The sequence below is a fragment of the Anabrus simplex genome, chromosome 1 (assembly GCF_040414725.1).
Source record: "Anabrus simplex isolate iqAnaSimp1 chromosome 1, ASM4041472v1, whole genome shotgun sequence".
NCBI classification, from domain to species: Eukaryota; Metazoa; Arthropoda; class Insecta; order Orthoptera; family Tettigoniidae; genus Anabrus; species Anabrus simplex.
The window spans coordinates 237,498,105-237,525,717 of NC_090265.1; the positions used below are offsets into that span (position 1 = coordinate 237,498,105).

At 37.7% G+C, this 27,613-nt stretch overlaps 1 protein-coding gene across 1 annotated transcript in view; it reads right to left on the reverse strand.

The window, feature by feature from the left end:
* The window catches only part of LOC136886224 (uncharacterized), a 905,658-nt gene that overhangs the window by 10,866 nt on the left and 867,179 nt on the right, over nt 1–27,613 (reverse strand). The window contains exons 21-22 of the mRNA XM_068231034.1: nt 13,047–13,242; nt 8,264–8,473 (exon numbers count right to left, since the gene is read on the reverse strand). Of these exons, the coding sequence (XP_068087135.1) occupies nt 8,264–8,473; nt 13,047–13,242 (406 nt within the window). The remainder of the gene's footprint in view (nt 1–8,263; nt 8,474–13,046; nt 13,243–27,613) is intronic.

Sequence of the window (27,613 nt, forward strand, 5' to 3'; positions counted from 1 at the left end):
TCTTCCTTGTTTGTGCTAATCTGCATTTTATGTCCTCCTTACTTCTGCCATTGTTAGTTATTTTACTACCCAAGTAACAATATTCATCTACTTCATTTCCTATTCTAATATTTCCTGCATCACTTACCTTCGTTCGACTGCACTCCATTACTTTTGTTTTGGACTTATTTATTTTCATCTTGTAATCCTTACCTAAGACTTCATCCATACCATTCAGCAGCTTCTCAAGATCTTCTGCAGTCTCAGATAAAATAACAATATCATCGGCAAATCTCAATGTTTTGATTTCCTCTCCTTCGATTGTGATTCCCTTTCCAAATACCTCTTTGATTTCCTTTACTGCCTGGTCTATGTAAACACTGAAAAGGAGGGGAGACAAACTGCAGCCTTGCCTCACTCCTTTCTGGATTGCTGCTTCTTTTTCAAAGCCCTCAATTCTTATCACTGCAGACTGATTTTTATACAGATTTTGGATAATTCTTTGTTCTCGGTATCTGATCCCAATCATCTTCAGAATCTTAAATAGCTTGGTCTAATCATCATTATCAAATGCTTTTTCTAGATCTACGAATGCCATGTACGTGGGCTTGTCCTTCTTGATTCGATCCTCTAAGATCAGGCGTAAAGTCAGGATTGCTTCATATGTTTCTACATTTCTTCTGAAGCCAATCTGGTCTTCTCCCAACTCAGCTTCAACTTGTTTTTCCATTCTTCTGTAAATAATATGTGTTAAAATTTTGCAGGCATGAGATACTTAACTAATAGTGCGGTAGTTTTCACACTGTTAGCACCGGCTTTCTTTGGAATAGGTATAACAACATTCTGCCGAAAATCGGATGGGACTTCCCCCGTCTCATACATGTTACCTTGCCATGCTGGTTTCTCCTAAGGCAATCAGTAATTCAGAGGGAATGACATCAATTCCAGGTGCCTTGTTCCTATTTAAGTCACTCACAGCTCTGTCAAACTCTGACTTCAAAACTGGGTCTCCCATTTCATCAGCATCAACAGCCTCTTCATGTTCCAGAACCAAATTATCTACACCTTTACCTTGATACAACTGTTGGATATGCTCCTGCCATCTTTCTGCTTTGTCTTCTTTCCCTAAATTTCCTTTCTCCAAAGGTTTCCTTGATTTTACTGTATGCAGGATCTACCTTTCCCAGGACCATACAACCTTCGACATCCTTGCACTTCACCTTCAGCCATTCTTCCTTAGCTACCTTTCACTTTCTATCCACTTAATTCTTTAATCACCAGTATTCTTTTCTGCCCTCTTCATTTCTAGCATTCTTGTATTTTCGTCGTTCATCAATCAGGTCTAGTATCTCCTGAGTTATCCACTGATTCTTTGCTGATCTTTTCTTCCTACCTAACATTTCTTCAGCAGCCCTACTGACTTCATTTTTCACGAGTATCCACTCTTCCTCTATTGTGTTTCCTTCAGCCTTTTCATTTAGCCCTTGTGCAACATGTTCCTTGAAACAATCCCTCACACTCTTTTCTTTCAACTTGTCTAGATACCATCTTTTTGCATTCTTTCCTTTCTTCAATTTCTTCAACTTCAGATGGCATTTCATGACCAACAAGTTGTGGTCAGAGTCCATGTCTGCTCCTGGGAAAATTTTGCAATCCAACACCTGGTTTCTGAATCTCTGCCTAATCATAATGAAGTCTATTTGATACCTTCCAGTGTCTCCAGGTCTCGTCCACGTATACAGCTGTCGTTTGTGATGTTTGAACCAAGTATTGGCAAGGACTAAATTATGATCAGTGCAGAGTTCAACCAGCCGACTTCCTCTTTCGTTCCTTTGTCCCAATCCAAATTCTCCTACTGCATTACCTTCTCTTCCTTGGCCTACCACTGCATCTTCCATCACAATTAGATTCTCGTCCCCTTTTACATATTGTATTAAACCTTCTATCTCTTCATATATTCTTTTGACTTCCTCATCATCCACTGAACTAGTAGGTTTAAACCTGCACTATTGTGGTGGGCATTGGTTTGGTGTCTGTCTTGACGAGAGTAATTCTTTCACTACGCTGGTCGTAGTAGCTTACCCGCTGCCCTATTTTCTTATTCATTATTAAACCAACTCCTACATTTCCCCTGTCTGATTTTGTGTTGATAATTCGGTAGTCGCCTGACTTCACTTGTATAGACTAAAGTTAGATATAGTTGGTACATCTCCCTTTTCAGATTCTCTAACCTACCACAACGATTCAAACTTCTAACATTCCACGCTCCGACTCGCAGAATGTCAGTATCCATCTTCCTGATGATCGCCCCCTCTTTATAGTCCCCACCCGGAGATCCGAATGGGGGACTAGTTTACCTCCGGAATATTTTACCCGGGAGGAAGCCATCATCAGTATATCATTCATACAGAGAGAGCTGCATGTCCTCGGGAATTAGTTATGGCTGTAGTTTCCCGCTGCTTTCAGCTGGGTAGCAGTATCAATACAGCTAAGCCATGTTGGGTATTATTACAAGGCCGTACCAGTCAATCATCTAGACTGGCACACTTGCAACTTACAAGTAACTATTCTCATTTCATACCTGCCAACTTTTAGAAACCAAAAATAGGAAGATTTTTTAAATTCTTGGATTTCATCACATATAATCCACCACGGTCTAGGTGAAAAAAAGGTCAGGATAAAAGGCATACATATCCTACAGTTGCAATGCGAATTGACCATTAAATTTAAAATCTTAAACTAAGAAAACATAAAAATGGTTACAAGAAAATGTACCTAATCATTCTCATTTATAACACTTACGTACGAATAATATTTGTCACACCGACACACACAACAAAATGCATAATACCGTATTTTCTCGCGTAATTAACGCTTTTTTTTTTTTTTTACGAAAAATACAGGCGAAAACTTCAAATACGTAAATTATTCAAGGAATTCAGATATTTACCAATTATTAACAATTCATTTATATTTTAAAGATAGGCTACATAAAATATGGTCATCGAAGGAGGGACCGTGCTACATTACCCCAAACCGTTCGTATCCAATCTTGTACGAGTGATATGACCATCCACCCTTTTTCTTGAATACGAACGTGCATCACTCTCGGAAATTTTGCTTTAGGCATTGTTTTTCGTTTTAGAACAATGTAAGTTGTAAGATTTCTGCCATCAGCTGTTACAGCAAGCATTGCAGTACATCGTTGTTTTTTCTGCTTACAGTAGCGCGTACGATGTTCCTTTCTTATCGATTGTTCGACTTTGTCGCATATGGAAACTGACTGGCGTCTGACCTGCGGTTCTTATACAAGAGATCTAATATTCCTTCACTTTACGCTTCTCAATCACAAAGCGATGAAAATGATTAAAACATTCGTCATGTTTTGGCACAATGTTGTTCTTTGTCGAAGGAAAGTCCATATCTCTTCATAAAATTAATCGAGCCTCGGCTAACCTTCATATCAGAGACACTGATTCCATGTGCAGAAGCTATTTCTCATTCTTTAAAATACAGTACAGCATTACGTGAGAAACGGCTTATCCAACGTTGCGTAACAAAATCATATAATTAAACAGATCCTCCTCTACATGCGGAAACTTGCCGCTTTTTGGTCCGCGAAATGCTTTGCGAGAGTTGTTGGCCGCTTGAAGTGCACATCTGTTACCGCGGTAACGCACGTTTCATTTGGACACTGAAGACTTGCTGCCCTATTCCCGTATGTTTCGGCGTTAACTGATCACCGCGAGTTTGGAATGATCCAGTATTACTCGAATACTGTGGACTGACAAGTTTGAGATCACAGAATGTCCCGTACCCAAAACACTCCTAAAACTAGGGCAGTGGGATTTCCTAACGACTAATAACAGCACATTGCACTGTATTCGGAATGCCCGTTTTCGTAATAGGAAGCCTGCTACTTGAGTAGTTGACATACTATTTATTTCGGAAAGCATCCGGAGCTGCGTAATGGATGTCTGAAGTTGTGGGTGCGTCAAATAAGTGACCATTTCTTTTTCTCCACTTTGGACCCAAAAATATTGGGATGCGTAAATTGTGAAAGGGCGTTAATTACGTGAGAAAATACGGTAGTTTCCTTTATCAGACGGTAACATGAACGGAAATTTATAGGTATCTCTGAACACTTGCAGATAACCTTTGTTATATTTTTTTGCCATTACGAGAAAAGAAAATACCAGAAACTGTCACTGACACAACACCCTTAAAAACATTCAACTCATTAAAATTATGCACTTAAATACGCTAAACTACCACATACAAAACAATTCAATGTGTCCCATACAGTATTAATATACAACTTTGACAGAGGGGGAAAGCATAGAGATGCAAGAAAAAACACGTGGCCTACAACTCCGACGAAACTACGCACAGAAACGAAGTTTACAGCGCGCAAACAACACAATAAGAAATTCTTTCTTTCGTCCGGATTAACTGAGTCGCCAGCGCGCGCTAGCCTCTCTTGCTTGCAGGACGATTGCCGCCCCGAATCCCCAGCTGTATTAAGTCCACACGCTGCTGTGGTGAGCAGGAAACACTCATGAAATAAAGCATCAAATAAATACGCTTAAAAATGAGGTTTCGTAAATTAAACTAGCACATAAGAATTTATCTTTTATCATAGGGGAAGAGTATTGGCCGTACTAGAGGTTATATTGGTCAAAAATAGGAAGATGTGAAAATAAATCGGAAAATCGGAAGACGAGTTAAAAACCGGAAAGTTTCCGGGTAAATCGGAAGGGTTGGCAGGTATGTCATTTTGGTTCCGTATTGAAGTTGACGTATGTCAACTGCAACTACCGAAAGGCTGCTACCCCCCTTTCGATGAACCATTCCTTAGTCTGGTCTCTCAACAGATACCCATCCGACATGGTTGCACCTGTGGCTTGGCTAACTGCTTCACTGGGACACACAAGCCTCCCCACCGCGGCAAGGTCACATGGTTCGCAGGTGAGGATTGAAGCCCTAGTGGGGAAAAAGGGAAAACTTAGTGAGAGAATGTGTGTGCACCTGTGCAAATGGTTTCCCTTGTTTACAGTAAATTTATTTATTTGTACTCATCTTTACAGAGATAACCAAACTCTAGTTTGTGTTTGATGTAATGCATTGTATTTGTCTCTCAACTAACCCAATGTTTGATTATTAATTAGGATTAATATTTGAGTTATAAATCCTGCCTTTAAATAAGACGGACTAAACGTTATTTACATTTTATATTGCAATACTTTACTTTGCATTATGACACACAGTGAACTGCATGATGAGTGGTCCTAGTTCATGATATGCAATCATATTTTAATATCATACAATAAAGAATAATAGAACAGTAACAACTAAAAATAATGGTCTTAAAACATCATTAATTTAGTGATACCAAAATATATTAAAACTACAATAAATTTCATTCAGTTTCCGTTGTAGCTCTAGACAGTAAATTCCACGATTTCTACAGTAGCTATATAAATACACAACTTCTATTAAAGCATTTTGGATATGGAACTATATATTATATTATATTATATTATATTATATTATATTATATTATATTATATTATATTATATTATATTATATTATATTTCCAGAAGTATTAATCAATTCCAGCTGCTTTTCTAGCTTTCAACTTTTCTATCTTTTTAAAATTGCAGTACAGTAGAGTTCGCTCAACAGACCTTCGCTTATCTGACATTCCATGTTATCCGATACTGGTAGACTTAATTTTTGAACTTTTGGTGGAGACTAAATTCTGGGACACCCGGTGTGGAGGGTGCGACCATCGGAAAACCACTGGCCTGACTGCTGGCGTAGAACCAACTTTTTCTCAACGACAGGTGCAGCGAGTCTTCAGTCATTGTTCAGTGTAGTATCTGTTGGGTGCGGATGTTATAGTTTTCATATCCGCTGTGCGTATAGCGAGTAAACGGAAGAAACTGATTCTTTCTATGGAAGAAAAGTTGAGTCCGTTCAAGAGACTGGACAAAGGGGAAGCTCTTCAAAAGTGGTTTCAGATTATGGTATTGGACGTGTTACAGTGGGAGACTGGAAAAATAAAGAGGGAAGGTTTTGAAAAATGGTGCTCTACCAGAGCAACAACTGAAGCGCTAAAAATTAGAGAAACAACGAAGAAATGTGAGTACAAAAAAGTAAGTGAAGCACTATTTCTTTGGTTTACTCAAAACCGGGAAAAGGGCCTGCCAATATCTGGCCCCATTCTGCAAGAAAAGGCGGTGTATTTCCAGAAGTTTAATGAAGGGGACCCTAATTTTACTGCCAGTGCTGGGTGGCTTGATCGGTCGAAAAAAATGGTCCGGCATTAGGCAGCTTAATATCTGTGGAGGAAAAATGTCAGCTAAACCCAATGAGGTTGTGAAATTTATAAAGGAATTCCAAGTAAAAATACTTGCTGAAGGATTAACCAGTTGTCTGATTTTTAATTGTGATGAGATGGGCTAAATTTCAAGATGCAGCCATCAAAAACTCTCGCAGCCCAAGCTGAGACGTCTGCATCTGGCTGCAAGCGTAGTAAGGAAATATTTACTGTTTTTGCCTGTTACTGGGAACTTAAAAGGAAAATTGCTTATGATTGGTAAAGCAAAGAAGCCTACAGCATTTAAAAATATTTTTGTTAATGCTCTTCCAGTCCATTACATGAATCAGAAGGCTGCCAGGATGTCAGACATCTTTAAAGACTTTTTTCTTACACAGTTTGATCCAGATGTAGAAAACTTTCTAGATTCAAACAATCTCCCTAGAGAACCTCTTCTTCAACTAGACAACGTTCCATCACACCCAAATGAACAGCAACTTAGAAGTGGTGACATCAAATTCACGTTCCTCCCTCATAACGTGACGTCATTATGCCAGCCAGCGGACCAAGGTGTGCTGGAAACACTGAAGAGGAATATCGGCGGAAATCCTTTCATCTTTGATTGTTGACAAGTTTCTTTTCGTAAGAATTTGGAATGTTTTCGTTCAATAGTGCATGTACTGTACAATTGAAGTGATAATTCAATAAATAGAGTACTGTAAAACATGTCATTGTCATTTAAAAAATAGTTATGATGATGATAGTGTCGTGTGTTTTTCTGTGATACAGTGTACAGATTAGGTTTAGGGATAGCATGGTCATCAACCACGTGCACTAAGGGGACATTTAATTTTTTGTTTAAAATAATGCAGCTGGTATTATATTTAAAGATGTTACAATGTTCATTTATGGATATGTTATTATTATGGTTCAATTATACAAGGATAGGAAGGAGTTCTTCCATTTATTTAATTTTTGCGCAGCCAGAAGATTAGGCTAATTTTTATTATTTATTCTTTTGCAGAATATTCCAGATATGTCAGCATCCACAAAAATCCAGCAATGTAAATTTATAAAATGCATATTTATTTTGGAAATGGTAAATTCGTGAGTTAATCGGGCAACGTTCAGCAAGAAAGGATTTTGTTCAAATTTTATTTTACATGTGCATATCTCAAAATAAATGTCAAGCAGGTTTTTAAATTGTTTTCTTTTGTATTGTCGTCAACCCTTGTCCTTCAAACTTGGGACAGCTAGCAAACAAACGATCCACTTTGGGATCTCTCGTATGCTCGCTAAGTTAGACCGGGTAAATAGGGGGCAATATTAAGATGCTTTTGATTTTGTTTAGGAGTGTTTTTAAGATTATAGTAATACATATTTCATTTTTGTGATGTTTAGCCATATCGTTGATAGTTTATTGGTTCCTGGATTTTCCGTTTTCCCGTGTTGTACGTTATTTTCTGTGGTCTCTCCAAAAATGGAGAATTAAGGTTCCACTGTATTTAATTGAAGTGCAGCTTCTTCCTTACAATCAAGTTAATGTTACAATAAAGTTCATATTTCCCATAAGTATTCTTCAAATGAAAACCATCTTCTCAATACGAAGAGCCATAAAAATGATCCTATTTTCTATCATAATTAAAACATGTTGATGGGACACATTAAACAGACCAAATTAAACCCTTGATTGTTCAACGTGTATTATCCTAGTAAAGAATAAATACAGTGGCTACCTTATACAAGATTCAGAGATGGAAAAGAGAAGCAGTGAATCACTGAGAGGCAAAAATATCTGCAGAAGAAAGATCTCCTCCCTAGTTCAATTCTTGTACATACACACAAAAAAGAGAAAAAAATGAATGTTTGAAGACAACACTATTTTCTAATTCTTGTCTTATTATATTATAATTCTTTCCTAAACTATTCTATTTCCTATTATTAACATTAACACTAATTACCTCTAAACGGAACTTTGTGTCCATCTCCTCGAGAGGTGTCAAGAAGTCCAGGCTAAAGATGTCAGCATACATTAGACTAGCAAGTCCAGCCCAATCATTAACAGAGAGCCCTTTATTTTCCCAGAAGTCTTCCTCATTGATGGGTAACCTCTGAAGTACATGAGTGGGATAGAACCTCTCAAGCATTAGAGCTGCTTGTTGGAGTGCTATCTGTGGAATAAAAGTTATATTAGTAAAATTGCAGTGGGTATTTAGCTGACAAAGATATAAGATGAAGTCAGAAAATAATTCTCTTATAAGCAGCAAGGTAACTAATGGAAAGGAACAAACAAGTGAGAAATCAAATTAATATTTTGTGTATGAAAATGAGATGAACCTTATCCTTTTATGTTTTCATGTTTGTCTCCTCTTTCTGTTCCCTTTTCTCACACAGACCTGTCATTATAAGTAATGGGATCAAACGAGCGACAGACCACATCATATATATGAGAGCAATTCTGAAAATAAAGAATGTGTGCATGTACAGACTGCACAGCTGGGTTGTTGCAGCCAGTCTTGCATGGGTTGTGTTAAAAGTGATGTGGACATCTTCTGGTATAGTTGTTGGCACGTAACTCGTTCAGTTATTGAGTGTACTAATAAACATTGGCAGCGCGTCGGCCTCTCACCGCTGGATACCGAAGTTCAAATCCTGGTCACTCCATGTGAGATTTGTGCTGGACAAAGCAGAGGTGGGATAGGTTTTTCTCCGGGTACTCTGGTTTTCGATGTCATCTTTCATTCCAGCAACACTCTCCATTCTCATACCATAGCATCTATCAGTCATTAAAATATCACTTTGGGAGTGGCGACCCCATCTGGTTCATTCATTACATCTCTGACCCGGTCAAAAACAGGTTGTAGGTTTTCATTCATTGATAATCCTTCCAACTGTGATTTTTTTTTTTTTTTTTTTTTTTTTTTTAATGCTGAAAACATTAGATATATTAACATTCATCAATGACTTGAATGAGGCCAATATTAGGAAGTGGGAGGACAAATGTTCACGATGAGGAGATACCAGGTAATCCCGTCACTACGGATGAACATAAACAAAACTGTTTGTTGCATTGTTCAAGAGAATTTGTGCTTTACGATTAGTGAGGTGCATGCAAATTGACCGGAAGTGTCCACACAGTTGCGTTCAAAATTGTCACTGAACATTTGCAGTACCACAAACTCTGTTCAAGGTGAATACCATGGATAGTTACAGGTGGGCACCAAGCTAAATGAATGGGTTCTGTTTTCTTGAAGTGTTATCAACATTATAGAAATGAGTTCAATGATCAAACTGTCACAGGGAATGAAACAGGAGTATTGTATAGAATCCCCAAAAGAAAATGGCAATCACTTGAATGGCATCACTCAAAATCGCCTAAAACTGCCGCACAAAGTTGAACAAATTGCTTCATCGCAGAAACCCATGGTATATACTTTCTGCAAGAGAGTGTGTCTTACACGCTGAATTCATGCTAAGGAACATCACCATAAAGGCTGGGGGCTACTTCACTATTCTAAGATGTCTTTGTTGGGCTATTCAGTACTGCTGCACAGGCATGCTCCCCTAAGGCATTGTTCTTCTCTGTGATGATACTCAACCACATACTGATAGGAAGACACAGAACTTAATGTGTAAATTTCATTGGGATACTTTTCCACACCTACCCTACAACAGTGCAGGCTTGGCACCGTCGAATTTTCACCCGTTTTGGAAGAAGAAGAAGAAGGAACAATTTGCTGTAAAAAAATTCAGCAATGATGACAATGTAAAGGATGCTGTCATGGACCGGTTAAAGCAACAGGCAGCAAATTTCTACGATGAGAAAATACTTAAACTGGTTCCAGGTACGACAAGTGCTTAAATATTGAACTACATGTGGGAAAGTAGGGTAAAACATGAGACAATACTTGTATATTCAGTTTGCTTGATATTAAAATGAAATTTTTTACAGCTAAATGCTCTTTACTTTCCAAATTGCCTCGTAGGATGATAGGAACATGAAAAAGAACACACAGTAGGATAAACAATGACACATCAGTTTGGGAGGAGGGAGCAGCAGGAAGAGGATACAAGGACAAACACTGAAAACACAAAGGGGGCTAGGACAATCTCCACATCTTTATGAGACGACCATTTTCAAACAGACTGGTTCTCTCTTCATCATTCCATAGTTTTTCTACATTCATGTCTTCTGCCCAATTCTGCAAAACCAAACTTTTGAGGTCTAGAAGAGATGGATGTAGAACTGGAGATTGCCCTTTTCTATTTTCACTGTTTGCCCTTGTCTTTTTTGTTGCTCCCTCTTTTCATATTGATATGTCCTTGTTTCTATGCTATTGTGGATCCCCTTTCATGTTCCCATATATATTTTTTGATAGTGGTTTAACATTGCACTAATATATCTATTGTTTTCTGTGATGTAAGGAAGGGATTGGGAAGGTTGTGGCCATCACATTAATTAAAGTACAGCCTCAGCATTTGCCTGGTGTGAAAATTACAAACCACGGAAAAACATCTTCAGGGCTGCTGACGGTGGAATTTGATCTTACCTCTCTATAATATTTGGAAATTGAAGTGAACAAAAGGACTCTGTGAACATACTTTTGATATATATAATAAGCCACAAAATAATATTAAATGCTTCAATATCAGATGATGAGACAAAAATTCAAACTATGATGAGCTGTTCTACAGTAAAAATTACTCTAATCCAGACCAAAAATATACAAAATAAGAAGCAAGGAATGAGGAGAGGAACACAGAAACAGATAAACACAATACTGGTCTTTGCCAGAAGAGGGAGTGACAGAAAGAAGAGATACGTACAAACACAAACATTTTTTTTTTTTCACAAGTGGCTTTATGTCGCACCGATGGAACAGGAAAGGGCTAGGAGTGGGAAGGAAGAGACCATGGCCTTAATTAAGGTACAGCCTAGTGTGACAATAGGAAACAATGGAAAACCCTCTTTAGGGATGCCGACAGTGGGGTTCAAACCCACTATCTCCCGAATACTAAAAAATATATTAATTTTATTTATTTAGCATATGGCTTTTAGCGTCAGAAGAGTCCGAGGACATGTTTGGCTCGCCTGAGGCAAGTCTTTCTATTTGACGCTCATTTGGAAACCTCCACATCTGAGTGCGAGATGATGATGTAGAGAGGGTGAAACCCAGTGTTAGGACATAGCCTACTCCGATTGAGTAACACCAAAAGGTCTGCTCAAGACCTACTACTGATCCATTCGATGGATGAATCCCCATCAACAGTGTCATATGTTCTCACTACATAACACTGTGGAGAAATTTGGAATTGAATCCAGGCTTTTGGCATGAAATCTAGTGATTTTCCCCCACCAACAGGACTCAAAATGGCTAGCCAAGGTGTTGGTCCATAAAGACTTGATGCCTCAGTGATTATGGCCATGAGGCAGGCATATGAAAACAGAAAGAGGACAATTCACATTTTCACATACTGCCCTCTGCAAAACTGGGCTCTCTTCTGATCAATACTAGTTCTTCTAGATTAATTTATTCTGTGTTCTACACAAGCTTGTTCCTGTCTCCTAGCTCCACCATGAGACGGGCATATATTATTGTCGCCACGCTATCAAGAACGAAAGCTGAAGTTATGGCATAGCAAGGGAAGTATCCTATCCGTGCAAAGACAGCAATTGACAATTAACCTGTAGAACAAGAGTATCAATTTTCACTTATCTCAGCTATGATTTATCTTTTAATGACAAAATGGAGAAAAAGCTCCATAGATTTCAATATATGTGTGTGGAACAATTCGCTGAACAATGAAAGGAAAAGTATGAGAGGATGCTCAACTTAAATTCTATAAGATTATGGCAGTACCAACTCTGATTTATGGAAGTGAGGCACCGGTGAATAAAAATCAAGTGACAGAAACAAAATACAAGCATCAGAAATTAGGTTCCTCAGATCAGTAAAAGGACATTCCCTAAAAGGTAAAAAGCAAAATGAAGAAATAAGAGTCGGCAGCCTTGGAGATGGTTTTCCGTGGTTTCCCATTTTAACACCAGGCAAATACTAGGGTTGTACCTTATGGCCATGGATGCTTCTCCTTCCCACTCCCAGACATTTCCTATCCTATAGTCACCATAAGACCTGTCTGTGTCAGCGTGAATGATAGAATTTACCAAGACGGTAAATTGGAAAAACCATGTTCTATGGATGGATAACAACAGAATCCCGAAGCTTGCCCTTGAATATCATCAGAGTGGAAGGAAAGATACTGATCAACTCATGAAGAGATGGCTTAAAAACTAAGTTGGAACAAGCTAATAGCCTAATCTATGAAGAGTAAGTATGTATAAATGAATAGCTGAACCTTAATGTTTGTCATTTATCAAATCACATATAGCTAGGAATATACCAAGATGTATGGCTAGTTAATATAGTGGATGCCACTGCGTAGGCTACTTGGAGCCACAGGCAGTGCCATTGCACTATGAGAGACTTGGTAGGTGTGCTAGCCCAAATTGGCACACTGGGTGACAACCAAGAATGAGTTACCTGCAAGATTTATCATTACATTAACATTGGAAATACCAAATCAATTATTTCTCGATCTCTGACCAGCTGATTTCCACTTCACACCTTCATTAGGGTGGGGGTCATCTCTTGGTGCAGGGAAAATTCTTGCTCAATTTTACTACGGAAAGAAATGTTAAAAAACAGGTTATGCCCGTAACTCATGCTACATTAACACGCTTACCTTAAGTTCTACGGTGGTTAATTTGATCTTGCTCCTAACAGTCACTCCCAAGCCAGTTTGTAGATCTCTTCTCCTTCGCTCCAACTTTTCATGGAGGGCAGACATAAGATCTTGTGCTTCCTTTTCCAAGGCTCGATATGGGCCGTTCTTGGCCAGTTGAGCAGAAAATGGGCCAAAACAACCTTCGACAAACTGGCTGCAAATTTAAAGACACATCATATTAAACCAGTACTACTATCTAAAACGGGAAAGTTTAAGGGCAAACATCAGTGCAGTATACCTAAATGAAGGCAGCTTTTCAATCAACATATTAACCCTTAGCACTCACGCGGCAGGCCATGCCCGACAACGAGAACATATTCTTCCCTATATAACTCCTTTGTCGGGTTATGCATACATGAATTACAGGTACAGTAGGCTACTGCAATCCTTCCACAACAATTTGAAGCCATGTATAGCTATAATCTCTTTGAAATCAGATTTGTGTGTATTCTTTGAAGACCATGTAAGTTTGTAAACAAATGTTCCTTAGCAACATGGCATGGAGGAAATACCGTGACACTGACTTGGACTTCAAAAGCCCATTCACAGGTACGTCAGGTTATAAACCACCGCAAGATTGAATGAACTTGCCTTTTTCCAGTTATTATTCTTGACTGACGAGTTATTGCCGGAAATTGTGCGCGAGACTAACCGGTATGCTAGTGTAAACATTCAAAAGGTTACGCCCCTCGCACGCGAGTCTATTAGGAAGTTGTGGATAGATGTCACTCTTCCTGAATTCAAAGCATTTTTAGGCATAATCCTAAATATGGCAATGAACAGTAAGCCTAAATTACGATGCGAGACTGTGTTTTTCAGCAAAACTTGCAGAAGAAAGCCTGGATTACATCCCGGCGAGTGTTTTGGGAAGTTCCACACAATGCACTATTACAGACAAAAAGTGACTGTCTGAGATAATTTCATGTTTGAAAATGCTGAACATTGCACCTGAATACTGTATTGTAATTGTATTATATTTATTTTGTCCTTTGCTTTAGTTGATTTTTATAAATACGCTGTCAATATGTTTGTGCTGTCTGTTATCCCTCTGCAAGCAGATTCTTAAATGGAACTGGAGAGGCAGGAGTGTTCAGAAGAAAAGGAGGGCTAAGGGTTAATGCATCAATTGAACTGCCTCAAATGTAGGGTGACCAGATTTTCAGAGACAAAATGCAGGACCTGATCATAAATATGATCTATCAGCGAACTTAATCGTCGATTTTTCTCGTTCCTTTTAAGCGATACCAAGCGTAACAAGCATACAAAATATTGGACATTATTACTCACTACAGCATGATAAAACTTAAAAACACTCAGATTTTAGATACTATAAAAAAGATTAATATGTTCCAATAACAAAAATTACCAATTTTTTTTAACCTACTGACCTATTATGCTATTACATTTCTTTACATTACAACACATAGTGTTACATTAACACGTTGCAGTGTGAAGTCACTGTGGAAGGTTCTCGTACTTTTCACTTGAATGACTTGTCTTCAACAACTTTAAGTTTCCACACAGTATGTCACAAAACTCTACGCAGTTATTATCCAAGTTGCACCTAGCGATTACCATGTGTTTTAAATTTTCAGGCTTTAGCCTGGATTTTTCATTTGTCCAAATATTGTTCATTTGTCCCTTTCTGTAGGAGCATTTGTAGCATACAAAATTAACAAAATTTCTACAATATCACCTATATTCCTGAAGCCAATGAGAAGATAAATTCTGTTGAGCAAAATGTGATGCACTATACGAAAATCGGCTCCTTAAAAATAGAGAAAGAAGGCATCAAATATTATACTCCAAATAGGCACAAACCCCTGAAATAAGCATTTATAGGCACAATAAAATGAACGAAATCTAGCTAGAAAGACCCTAAAGCGGCCAATAAGCCTCTAGCATCCCCTAGCGTCTTGCTAAATTATGTCAAAAAGCAAGGTTATGGGCGCACTCCACGACAATTTCAAATTATGCGATTTTCTAATTTTCAACGAGGTTAGTAGCCTTGTGGGCACACATGATGCAGGATCTGTTGCAGGTAACAGAAAATAGTCTTCATGACACCTGACCTGGCTGACCAAAATTGGCAAATAGCAACAAATAAAATGTTCATATATCTGAAATTTATAGTTTTAATTTGTCTATGTAAGTAGGAATACTGCTAGGGGAAGTTGATGGGTCCCTGGCAAGCATAAAGGATGGATCTCTCCTCTACGCTATTCACGTATCGCTTCACGTCATTTTTATTATTTATTTTCACCCGGTGAATTCGACACGATACTGCCAAATTATAACTGAAAAATCTTTGGGGGCATATTTCCATGTAAATTACAAATTCCCTTGTTCCTACTTTAACGTTTTGTACTTCTAGAAGTATCATCTCTAATAGTCTTTTTCTTTTTTATGAAATAAGTGCATGATATATATACTAAGCTTTATTACAAATTATCCCAACTGTAGAAATTTAAGATATAGGAACATTATAATTAAAGTAAATTTCATTATTTTTCAGATCAAATGTGGAAAAAACATATAGATCAACGTAGAAATACTGCGATGCATCTGACACGAGCACAGAAAAGCTGTATCAACGCAGCTTTTCTACCAATCCACTGTGAACAGCGACCAACAACAATTTTCTTCAGACCTATGCACTGCAATGGTGGAAGCTAATATCCGCTGCATAAATTGGAGCATCTTCAAACGTCAACAATATGCCGGGAACAATCACCGACTTGGAGAAAAGTTGCATGCCCCAGATGGAGTCATTTAGGATTGTGGAAGATGTCAGGGGAAGTTTTGACCAAATGTCTGGGAAGGTAGCCGCTGTCAGCGTAAAGTTCGATAGGGTTCTGCAGAGGAATCCAAGATGGAAAGCGTTGGCAAAAGAAGTCAGAGTGCTAGGAGCTGAGATAGATGAAACAACGGAACTAAAACCAGATGAAGTGGCTTCATTGAAGTTTTGTCCAATCACTTCATGTGATGTTGAGAGATTTTCTCTCTGTACAAAAACATTCTGCATGATAGGAGAACCAGATTGTTGCCAGAAAACATTGGTTATGTTTAACAGTATGGAATGTAAAACTGCCTTCAAAGCTGACAATTTCTATTTAGCTGACCCCAGTTCAGCTCCTCGAAAGAAAGTAGTGAGCAATGAGCTGGATGCAGCAGCATTGTCAGCGAGTTTGTGCTTCTTAGTATCCAAATGTCGTACAATCGCGCTATTCCCACTGTTTGCTATTGAAAACAAACTGAACATTTGGTGCAGCGAACATCGCTTTTCGATTTATCTGGTACAATGAACGGATAAAGAAACTGCAATTTGGCATTTAGTACACATTTACCTTTAACTTCCAGCATGATTACCACGGTTAGCTTAAACCACACTACCTGATCATCTGGATAATCACCAGTACCGTTGCATACGTTATGCTCAAAGCCGTGAAAGAGCAGTTGTCACAACGCTAGTACACAACTACACTGCTCCGAACTGCACTTCTCGTCTTGAAAGTAATGACCGCAACGACAACCGGAAATGGGAGTGTTTGTATTTGAAGCTGTGGCCATCTTAAATAAAATATTTTTTATTTCTCATTCCCTTTCATTCGATTAAAATATTAATAATTACATGTACCACATTCTGCAAAATAAATTAAACCATTTATAATGCAAACATTTTTTGCAGTATTTTCACAGGATATTTTATAAAAAGCAGGATATTTATACAATTTTCAAGCCTCTTCACGGACCGCAGGATAGGGTGTTAAAAAAAAGGAGTATCCTGCGAAAAGCAGGACATCTGGTCACCCTACTCAATGGGCAGAAAATAGAATCTCCAGTTAGTCAAAGAAAACTTTGTAATTGATACCAAAAATAGATTTTCAGCTCTGAGGGAACCAAGCGATACGCAAGGACTTATCCGTATGGGAAACAGCCAAATGTATAGCACTAACTCCGTTATGAGACGCGGTGAAGTTAGGCCTAAAATCTCACACAGTGCACCGGCAAAAGTGTCGAACATTCTTATATTTGATGATAGCGAGGTGAGAGGAATTGCGAAGGAAATGAACAATGAAGATATTGCAGCATCGGTAAATACAAAATAAAGAACTGGAAAACACGGAGCAGGAAGCAAGAAATCCCAGAAGTCATGACGTAGTAGTGTTCATCGGTGGGATGAACGACGTGGCTCTCAATGACGCCAAGAATGTCAGTTCTCAACTTAAATGTACACTAGGTAAGCTGACTCACACTAACATCTTTGTAGTGAATGTGCTCCACACGCATGATTTGAGTAGAGACTCATGTGTGAACAATGAAGTGGAGAAAGTTAATACAGATATGGTTAAAATATGTAAACATTTTCATAATACTCAGGTAAATGAATGCAGCAGTTTCAAGAGACACTGTTACACAAAACATGGCTTTCAGGTAAACGAAATATTGCAAATATTGTTCTCGATTTTGTTAATAATAAGACATGTACTGTAAAAAAAAAAAAGGCAACTCCCTTGAGTTATAATACTGTCCAGGAAAACTAGTAGAAAGAGCCAGCTGTAATTCAATTGCAACAATCAAATTTTAGGGAGGAAGGGGGTCTGAGATTGCTCTTGGTAAAGTGTCAGAGTGTAGTGAATAAACAATTAAAATTCGATACATTGATGCAATCTTATAAGACTGATGTCGTGATAGAAGTTGAATCGTAGTTGAGAGAAGGGGTGGATAATAAAGAAGTATTTCCAGAAGGGTATACAATCTATCGTAGAGACCAAGGAGATAAAATGGAGGGGGGTGTTTATTCTGGTGAAGGAAACTTATTGCTCACACAAATGGTTTACCGATGAAAGGCATGAAATATTAGGGATAGTTTGTGATAATATGAAGGAGGTGGGAATTATGGGAACATATGGGCCAAGAAGAGAGGAAAGAGACATGGAAATAATTGAGAAAATAATAGATTATACTCATAAAAACAATAAAAATGATATGGTAATAGTTGGGGGAGATCTAAACTTGCCTGAAGTTTAATGGAATGGAGCTGCAAGTGAAGCCCCTGAACAGAAACTGGCAAATAAGTTTTTTTTTTTTTTTTTTGCTAGGGGCTTTACGTCGCACCGACACAGATAGGTCTTATGGCGACGATGGGATAGGAAAGGCCTAGGAGTTGGAAGGAAGCGGCCGTGGCCTTAATTAAGGTACAGCCCCAGCATTTGCCTGGTGTGAAAATGGGAAACCACGATAAGTTAATTTGGGAGGGAGGATTTACACTAGTAGTACAAGAACGAACTAGCCTCAATTATTTACTAGATGTATTCTTGGTTAAACCATGGGAAATTGTTGATAAAACTGAGGCAATTGAAATAATAGATGACCATAAGGCTGTCATAATGGATGTAGGACTGGTACCAAAAAGGGTTAATAAAAGAAAAGACAAGAAATTTTATGGCAAAACTTAAGTTGATGAATTTGGGACTTACCTGAAAATCACAATTCAGTTGTTGGATAAGTGAAGGGAGTAGTGTGGATACACTTTGAGCAAACTTTAAAGGAATCATTGGGGAAGGAGAGAAGAGATTTGTACCTGTTAAGAAGGGTAAAATGACCTCAGATCCTGTTTGTTATATAAGGGAAATAAAATTAAAAAGAAAATGTAGAATAGTTAACAGAAAAATCAAAGAGGGTACGGAGAGTAGAGAAACTAAAAAACAGCTAATAAGGGAACTTAATAGAGTGAAAAAGGAAGCAAAAAAAAAAAAAAAAAAAAAAAAAACTATATAAATGGCATTCTTCAAGAGAAAGATAAGAATTTCATATTGGTCCGTATTGAACTGAGATTACAATAAATTAAGTATATCTTTTGGTTCCATCTATTCAATACAGGCACCGAGCTTGATAGCTGCAGTCGTTTAAGTGCGGCCAGAATCCAGTATTCGGGAGATAGTAGGTTCGAACCCCACTATCGGCAGCCCTGAAAATGGTTTTCCGTGGTTTCCCATTTTCACACCAGGCAAATGCTGGGGCTGTACCTTAATTAAGGCCACGGCCGCTTCCTTCCCACTCCTAGGCCTTTCCTATCCCATCGTCGCCATAAGACCTATCTGTGTCGGTGCGACGTAAAGCAAAAAAAAAAAAAAATTCAATACAGGAATATTTATGCAAGTTGCATCACATATCATTTACAAATGGTACCGGTTTCGACTCCAGATCTGGGTCATCATCAGCCGATAGTTCAAAAAGTGCAAGATACAAAAAACATAAAATCAATGCACAAACACGTAACAAGAAGAAAAAAGCCAAAAAATGAATAGTTAAAAATAATTGTTTGTGGTGAAAGTTCACATGGAGCTGTATATCATATTAATATGATGCATTAGGCTGGGCATTAAAAATCATTAACATCTTGATATAAGGATAAACAAATACAATGATAAATCCTACGAAGAAAAAAGCCAAAAAATGAATAGTTAAAAATAATTGTTTGTGGTGAAAGTTCACATGGAGCTGTATATCATATTAATATGATGCATTAGGCTGGGGCATTAAAAATCATTAACATCTTGATATAAGGATAAACAAATACAATGATAAATCCTACAAAACATGTGAAAGATAGATTAATCTGGGTTATTAAAATGTTAAAATACATAACTATTTGACTCGCGGCGAGGAAAATCAAAGTCAAACACCAAAGTGTTGAATAATATAAAATGCAAGTTTCAGCAACAAATAAGAATCATAGTTGACATTCGAGGGTATCTTTATGATCTATGTCCAAGTAATTCTTGAGGTAGCGAGGTGTTCATGTGAAGGTCATATTTTACTGAACAATGGTTGTTGTTAGTTCCAGTTTGATGCGGAACCAGAAAGACCTAATGAGAATAATAAGAGCCAAATTAGGTGTGGAGTAGAATTTAAGGCAAGGGAAAGAACGAAAAAAATAATGTATAACCTTGCGCAGCATGATGGAATGCTCGACATGCAGTGAGGGACTGAACTAAGAGATGTATAAGAGAGTGGAAACGAAAAGAGAACAGAGTGAGAGTGAGAGAGAGGGAGGGGAGAGGAGAAGGGAGGGACAAGGGAGAGGAGGGGAGGGTGAGACTAAGGCGGGGCAGAAGGTTGAGGTAGTAAGGGTAAATGACGCGGGTAGGTACTATGTAAAGCGTGGAAAATCAAACTCGAGTTTAAAGACTTAATACTTTTAAAAATAAAGATGAGAAAGTCAAAAAGAATGTTCGGCTTCTCTGAAATGTAGTTTAAATTAAAATTAGGATCACAGGACTGGTCAAGATGTATGAAACAATTTTCAGTTGTTAGTGAAACTGTGTTTGGAATCATGTATATGTTGTCCTATTGCCAAGAACCTATTAAGTGTTAACATGTTCTGAGTATCTAATAGTAAAACTTTGCACCGTCCCACATACGAAGAACTGCAGTTGTTACATTTAAATCTGTAAGCCCCAGATTTTGAAAAAAACATTTCATTTGTTGACTGAAGTAGAGTTGTGTAAAACTTCTACATTCCTGTTATTGGTTCTAAAAGCTATTTTTATGTTGTTCTTTTTGAAGATGTTGGTGACTTTGTAAACATCCTTATTAAAAGTGAAAAACCTACCTACAACCTGTTGTCCAGTCACTGACCGGATCAGGGATGTAATGAATGAAGCAGATATAGGCTATTAGTACGATGGGGTCGCCACTCCCAAAGTGATTTATTCCTTATTAAAAGTAAAGGTGGAAAATGCAGAAAAGTTCAGTTTTGCTTTCGTTAAACTTGTCTTGGGGCGGTGTTTGAATTGTTTGATTATCCGATCTATGAAAAAATTGTTGTAGCCGTTGAATTTAGCAATTGTGCGGATAGTATTAAATTAGTTTTTAAAGTCTTTCTTGGACATCAGTATGTTAAATGCACGAAAAACTTTTTTTTTTTTGCTACTTACTTTACGTCGTACCAACACACGTATGTCTTATGGCGAAGATGGGATAAGAAAGGCCTAGGAAGTGAAAGGAAACGGCCATGGCCTTAATTACGGTACAGCCCCGGCATTTGTCTGGTGTGAGAATTGGAAACCACGGAAAACCATCTTCAGAGCTGCCGACAGTGGGGCTCGAACCCACTATCTCCCGATAGTGGATACTGGCCGCTCTTTAAGCGACTGCAGCTATCGAGCTTGGTGCACGAAAAAAAACTGAACTATTGTAAGTTGCACATTTGTGTGCTTGTGGGTGCAAAGAATCTTGTCAGATAGTAGACGCTGTTTGTGTGAGTTTTCTGAAAATTTTGTAGGATCGAGAAGAAGGGTGTCTGTTATTAGCCAAGTCTAAGAAATTTATAGTTTTGTTGGTTTCAGATTCAAGAGTAAACTTAATGCGAGGGTCAATGTTATTGAGAAGAAGCGTAGAAGCCGCGTTAGTAATTTCTTCGTTCATAATTACTAGAGTATCATCAACATATCTGGCCCAAAACAAGGATTCTGAGGACTTCTCAGAACATACAAAAATTCGCATCACTAATTTTGCTAATATCCTAATTTAAACGACATTTCATAGAAACAAACTTCTTTTTGACTTTCTCATCTTTATTTTTCAAAGCATTAAATTTTTAAACTCGAGTTTGATTTTCCACGCTTTGCAGAGTACCTACCCACGTCATTTACCCTTACTACCTCAACTTTCTGCCCCGCCTTAGTCTCACCCTCCCCTCCTCACCCTCGTCCCTCTCTTCTCCTCTCCCCTCCTCCTCCCTCACTCTCACTCTGTTCTCTTTTTCTTTCCGCTCTCTTACACATCTCTTTGTTCAGTCCCTCACTGCATGTCAAGCATTCCATCATGCTGCGCAAGGTGAGTTATACATTATTTTTCTCATTCTTTCCCTTGCCTTAAATTCTACACTACACCTAACTTGGCTCTTATTATTCTCATTAGGTCTTTCTGGTTCCACATCGAACTGGGACTAACAACAACCATTGTTCAGTAAAATATGACCTTCACATGAACACCTCGCTATCTCAAGAATTATTTGGACATAGGTTATAAAAATACCCTCGAATGTCAACTATGATTCTTATTTGTTGCTGAAACCTGCATTTTATATTATTAAACACTTTGGTGTTTGACTTCAATTTTCCTCACAGCAAGTCAAATAGTTATAATTATTTTAAAGTTTTAATGACCCAGATTCATCTATCTTTCACATGTTTTGTAAGATTTATCATTGTATTCGTTTATCCTCATATCAAGATTTTAATGATTTTTAATGCTCCAGCGTAATACATCATATTAATATGATATACAGCACCATGTGAACTTTCACCACAAACAATTATTTTAACTATTAATTTTTTGCCTTTTTACTTCTTGTTATGTGTCTGTACATTGATTTTGTGCTTTTTGTATCTTGCACTTTTTGAACTATCGGCTGATGACCCAGATCTGGAGTCGAAACCGGTACCATTTATAAACTCGCATGTGATGTAACTCGCATAAATATTCTTGTATTGAATAGGTGGAACCAAAATATATACTTAATTTATTGTATACTTTAAGAGGGTAATGACAATAAAGGGAAATGGAAAAAGCTGTATTCATATATTAGGAATCAAAAAGGAATCCAAATTCCCACAATGGTGGGATATTGAGATAGCAGATATTGAGAAAGCAAATCTATTTAGTAGGGAATTCAGAGATTCAGTAGAATATTGTCAGGAGTTGGAAACCAAAACAGAAGATAGAGAGGGAGAGACACATAAGGAAACAAGAAGCTTCTCATTCAGAAATGAGCATATTTTCAGAGAAATCCAACTGCTTCAGCAACGGAAAGCAGCAGGGAGTGATCAAATTACTGGGGAGGTATTAAAGACAATGGTGCCTTACTTAAAATTTCTCTTTGACTATGTCATAAATAATAGTGTAATACTAAAGGAATGGAAGGAATGTATAATAATACCAATTTATAAAGGAAACCTAAGAACTACAGACCAATCAGCCTGACCAGTGTAGTTTGTAAAATACTGTATTTTAATAGCAAAGTACATCAGAGGGGTATGTGATGATAAAAATTGGTTCATGAGAAGCCAGTATGGACTTCGAAAGAAATTTTCTTGTGAGGCACAACTGGTGGGATTTCAGCAGGACTTATCAAATCAGTTGGATTCAGGAGGCCAGTTGGACTGCATAGCCATAGACCTTTCCAAAGCCTTTGACAGAGTGGAACATGGATTATTATTACAGAAACTGGAGGGAATAAGACTGGACATAAGGGTTATACATTGAATAAGAACATTTCTAAATTCAAGGTTTCAGAAAGTCAAAGTAGGAAATAATGTATCACAAGAAGGGAAAGTTTGGAAGGGAATTGCACAGGGTAGTATAATTTGGTCCATTACTTTTCTTAATATATGCAAATGACATAATTGTCTATAGGGAAATAAAATACACTGAGGATTGTTCAGAATTACAAAGAGACTTGACAGTATCCAACAATGGGTTGAAGAAAATAATATGAAGGTTAATGGAGGCAAATCAACCATTACATTCACAAACAGGAGCTTAAAAACGGAATTTAAATATACTTCGGATGAGGTATTGTCCCAAAAGATGGCAAGTGCAAATACTTAGGTGTGAGATTTGAAAGAAATTTGCACTGGAAGGGTCATGTTGATGACATTGTTCGGAAAGCATACAGGTCATTACATGTCATAATGTGGCTACTTAAAGGATGCAACAAGTCCAGCCCAGCAGTGTAGGGGGCAATGCGTCTGCCTGTCACCCCGGGTTTGTTTCCCTGCCGGGTCAAGGGTTTTTAATTGTAATGATTAATAACCCTGGCCTGGGCACTGGGTGTTTGTGACGTCCTTAATCTTCCTTTCCTCACACACAACATTTCACACTACCACCATTCCAATTACACACAGGTTCATATAATATGGTGCCAGGTAAGGGCAAAAGATCCACATGGGTCGAGACCCCGAACAAAGAACATTAAAAAAAATAAAAAATAAAAGTTGCAACAAAGAATTAAAAGAGAAAAGTTACTTAAGTATGGTTCGTCCATTATTGGAATATGCAAACAGTGTTTGGGATCCTCACCAGGAATACCTAATAAAAGAAATAGATGGCGTGCAGAGAAAAGCAGCAAGATATGTAACAGGGAATTCAGGAGAAAAAGTAGTGTATCACTTCTGCATAATTTTCCTTTCTTTTTCTAATGCTGTCTAATAACTGGTATCGTCTCCTTCCCCTTCCTCTTTGTGGCAGATGTATTATCAAGAAAGAACAGCAGAATTACAATTTGGTCACCAAGAACGGACAGCAGGATTTCATTTTTGTTGGTAATATCTTGTATTGTGAGAAAGGAAGAAATAAGAGAACCTCTGGACTTTGCTGGAATATTTGTTTGTGTAAATTAAACATGTTTGTAATAATCTTTTTTTAAATAAGGAAATTCAACAGTATGAACATTGCAATATGCAAAAGCTTTTTTGAAGTGATTATTATTTGTTTGTAAATTTCATGTAATTGATCATTTAAAATTAATGTCAGCAAGCATGAACAAAAACACTTGGGAAGTTTTAACTTGAAGAATTCTTGAAGAATTATTTGAAAATTAAGTTTTGTAATTCTGTATGTCAAAATTGTAATCTGATGGAAAATTATGTGAAGGTGCTTTAGTTGTGAAACATCCTATACCGCACGCGCGGTTACCGATGTTGAAATAGATGACGTAATTTCTCTCACATCAGTAGGCCAGGAAATGACAATATATGGTCATGCAATTGTATTGGTGAACGGGAATCTAGTGTAAGTTTGATCTTATTGTTTAATTGTGATCGGGCTATTTCCGGTCTTCTGCCGTCTTTGGGAAAATGACGCGTGTGCTCAGCGTCATTCACATCCGACCGCCCTAGCGAGCGCAAGCTCGAGGGCTTCCCTCGGGAACTCCTGCCTTTCCGCGGTAAGTGTTATTTCAATGTTATTCTCAACTAACTGATGTACCCGTGCTTCGCTACGGGATTCTCAGAAAGACTGACTTTATGATTTTCCTAACTGAAGTCAACATAGGTCATTACAAAAACATGAGTAGGAATGTAGCGATTAAAAGCAATGTTATCACATAAAATACTCGATCAAATGAAAAACTGCACATTTTCTCACTTTTAACGAACAGTATTACGGTGCCGATCTAACAGTCCAAAATTTCAGAGTTGGAATGATCAGGCCGCAGACAGCCGTGAACACTTCTCATTCCAATCGGTGACTCAGAGTAGGGATTGAATAGCTCAAATGCTTTGATGAACCTGAGTGTTACGTACCAGTAGTATCCAAAATTTATGAAACAGAGGAATTGCATGCTAAAGAAGACAGTTACCAAACTCCCCAGCTACTACCCGCCAATATTAGGCATACTGTTACACTCGTACTACTGGGCGAGTTGGCCGTGTGGTTAGGGGCACGCAGCTGTGAGCTTGCATCCAAGAGATAGGGGATTCGATCCCCACTATCGGCAGCCCTGAAGATGTCATTCCGTGGATTCCCATTTTCACAGCAGGCAAATGCTGAGGCTGTACCTTAATTAAGGCGAAGGCCGCTTCCTTCACACTCATAGCCCTTTCCTATCCCATCGTCGCCATAAGACCTAACTGTGTCGGTGGGACGCAAGAAAAATTTTTAAAAATTACTCGGTACGCAGCAGTAATCCTATCTATAGGGGATGAGTGGCAAAAGAAGACAAAGCACATCACAACAAACAATGGTCAATGTAATGTTATTGTTGATCAATATTATGAGCTTTCAATATTGTAGACCTTCACATTTAGTTTTCTTTAGACTCTGTGATATTAGGGCGTCTTATAAAATTATTTATAGAGTGGACTGTAGTTCTGTAGTTCCTTGTTCTCCAACTTTACATACCGATTTTCAATAAATCCTGTTTAAATCCTGTTCTCGTGACTCGGCACTGATAAGGACTTAGTATCAAAAATTCAAATTCATGAATATCTCTGATCATAGCCGGTATGGTAAAGTTATGTAGTATTTATCGATACGACCACTAATAACATAATTATTTGGGAATTAAATTTTAGGCCCACCCATAAACTACCATTTTATTCAGCGTGAATAAAATTATATATGGCCTAGATTATAGCAACTTATTCTCCGAATTTGCATACCGATTTCCATTAAGATAGGACCAATAATAACGTAAATACTTGAGAATTCCATTGTAGGCCTTCCCCTAAACTATCATTTTTCTCAGTGTGAATACAATTATTTATGGCCTGGCTTGTAGCCACTTATTCCTCAACTTGCCCTACTGATCTTCGTTAAGATACGATCGTTAAAAACGAATATTTGAGAATCAACTTTTAGGCCTTCCCCTAAACTACCATTTCACTCAGCGTGAGTAAAATTATTTATAGGCTATATTGTAGCGAATTATTCTCCCACTTTGAATACCGATTTTTATTAAGATACGATCACTAATAACATAAATTTTTGAGAATAAAATTTTAGGCCTTCCCCTAAACTACCATTTCAGTCAGCATGAATACAATTATTTATGGCCTAGATTGTAGCGACTTATTACCTGACTTTGCATACCGATTTTCATCAAATTGTCTTCGGCCGTTTTCTCGTGATGCGTGTACATACACACATACATACATACATACATACAGACGGACAGAAATTACGGAAAAGTAAAAAGTGCATTTCCTTGTTACTGTGGGTACGACTGATACAGAAGTACCATCCTTTTTAAATTCTGAACACTGTACAGACAAAACTGTTATTTTATATATATAGATGTATTCTGGTTTCGTTGGATTTAATTTAATTACTTTGGTATTTTGGTATTTCCTTGATTACTGTCATTTTCAAAGTTTTAAATTTAACGTGTCCGAGTTTGCCCTAGGTTCCCATTGCCGTAATTTCAGTTCAATCATTTACTTTCGTTTTAAGCTATACATTGTAATGTAGCATCACCCTTCTATTGTTAAATCAAATTTTCTCTAAGTTACTTCAGTATTTCTTGATTCCATGTCGTTGAACGGTATTTTGTTAAAGTCCTTTAAACACCCTTCATTTGTGCATAAGTATCAAGTGCTATATAATGATCTTGTTTCTTGTAATATTGATTTTGATTATGTTAATATGATGAGTTTCAAGGTGAAGATTGTAAGTCTTTCCCCCCATAACGTCATACGTTCCCATGGACCTCATAGGGTCCCCGCACCTTCCACTCTCCTCTCTTAGTTGTCATTTTTAGGCCTGTAAGTGTTCCCTTGTATTTGATTTAATTTTGAGTATCGGTATTGATAGTTATCCGTCACGTTTCCATGCTCTGATGTGAATTCACCGCCACCGCGTCATTTAACTATTTATTTATTCTCATTTATTTGTAAATATTTTTGTATTATTTTGGTTATTATTATTATTATGAGTATTGTACCATTTCATTGCCCGATTTGCGTCATGATCGGGAGTTACATCCCTAATACTTGCCATGCATCGCGATAAAAATG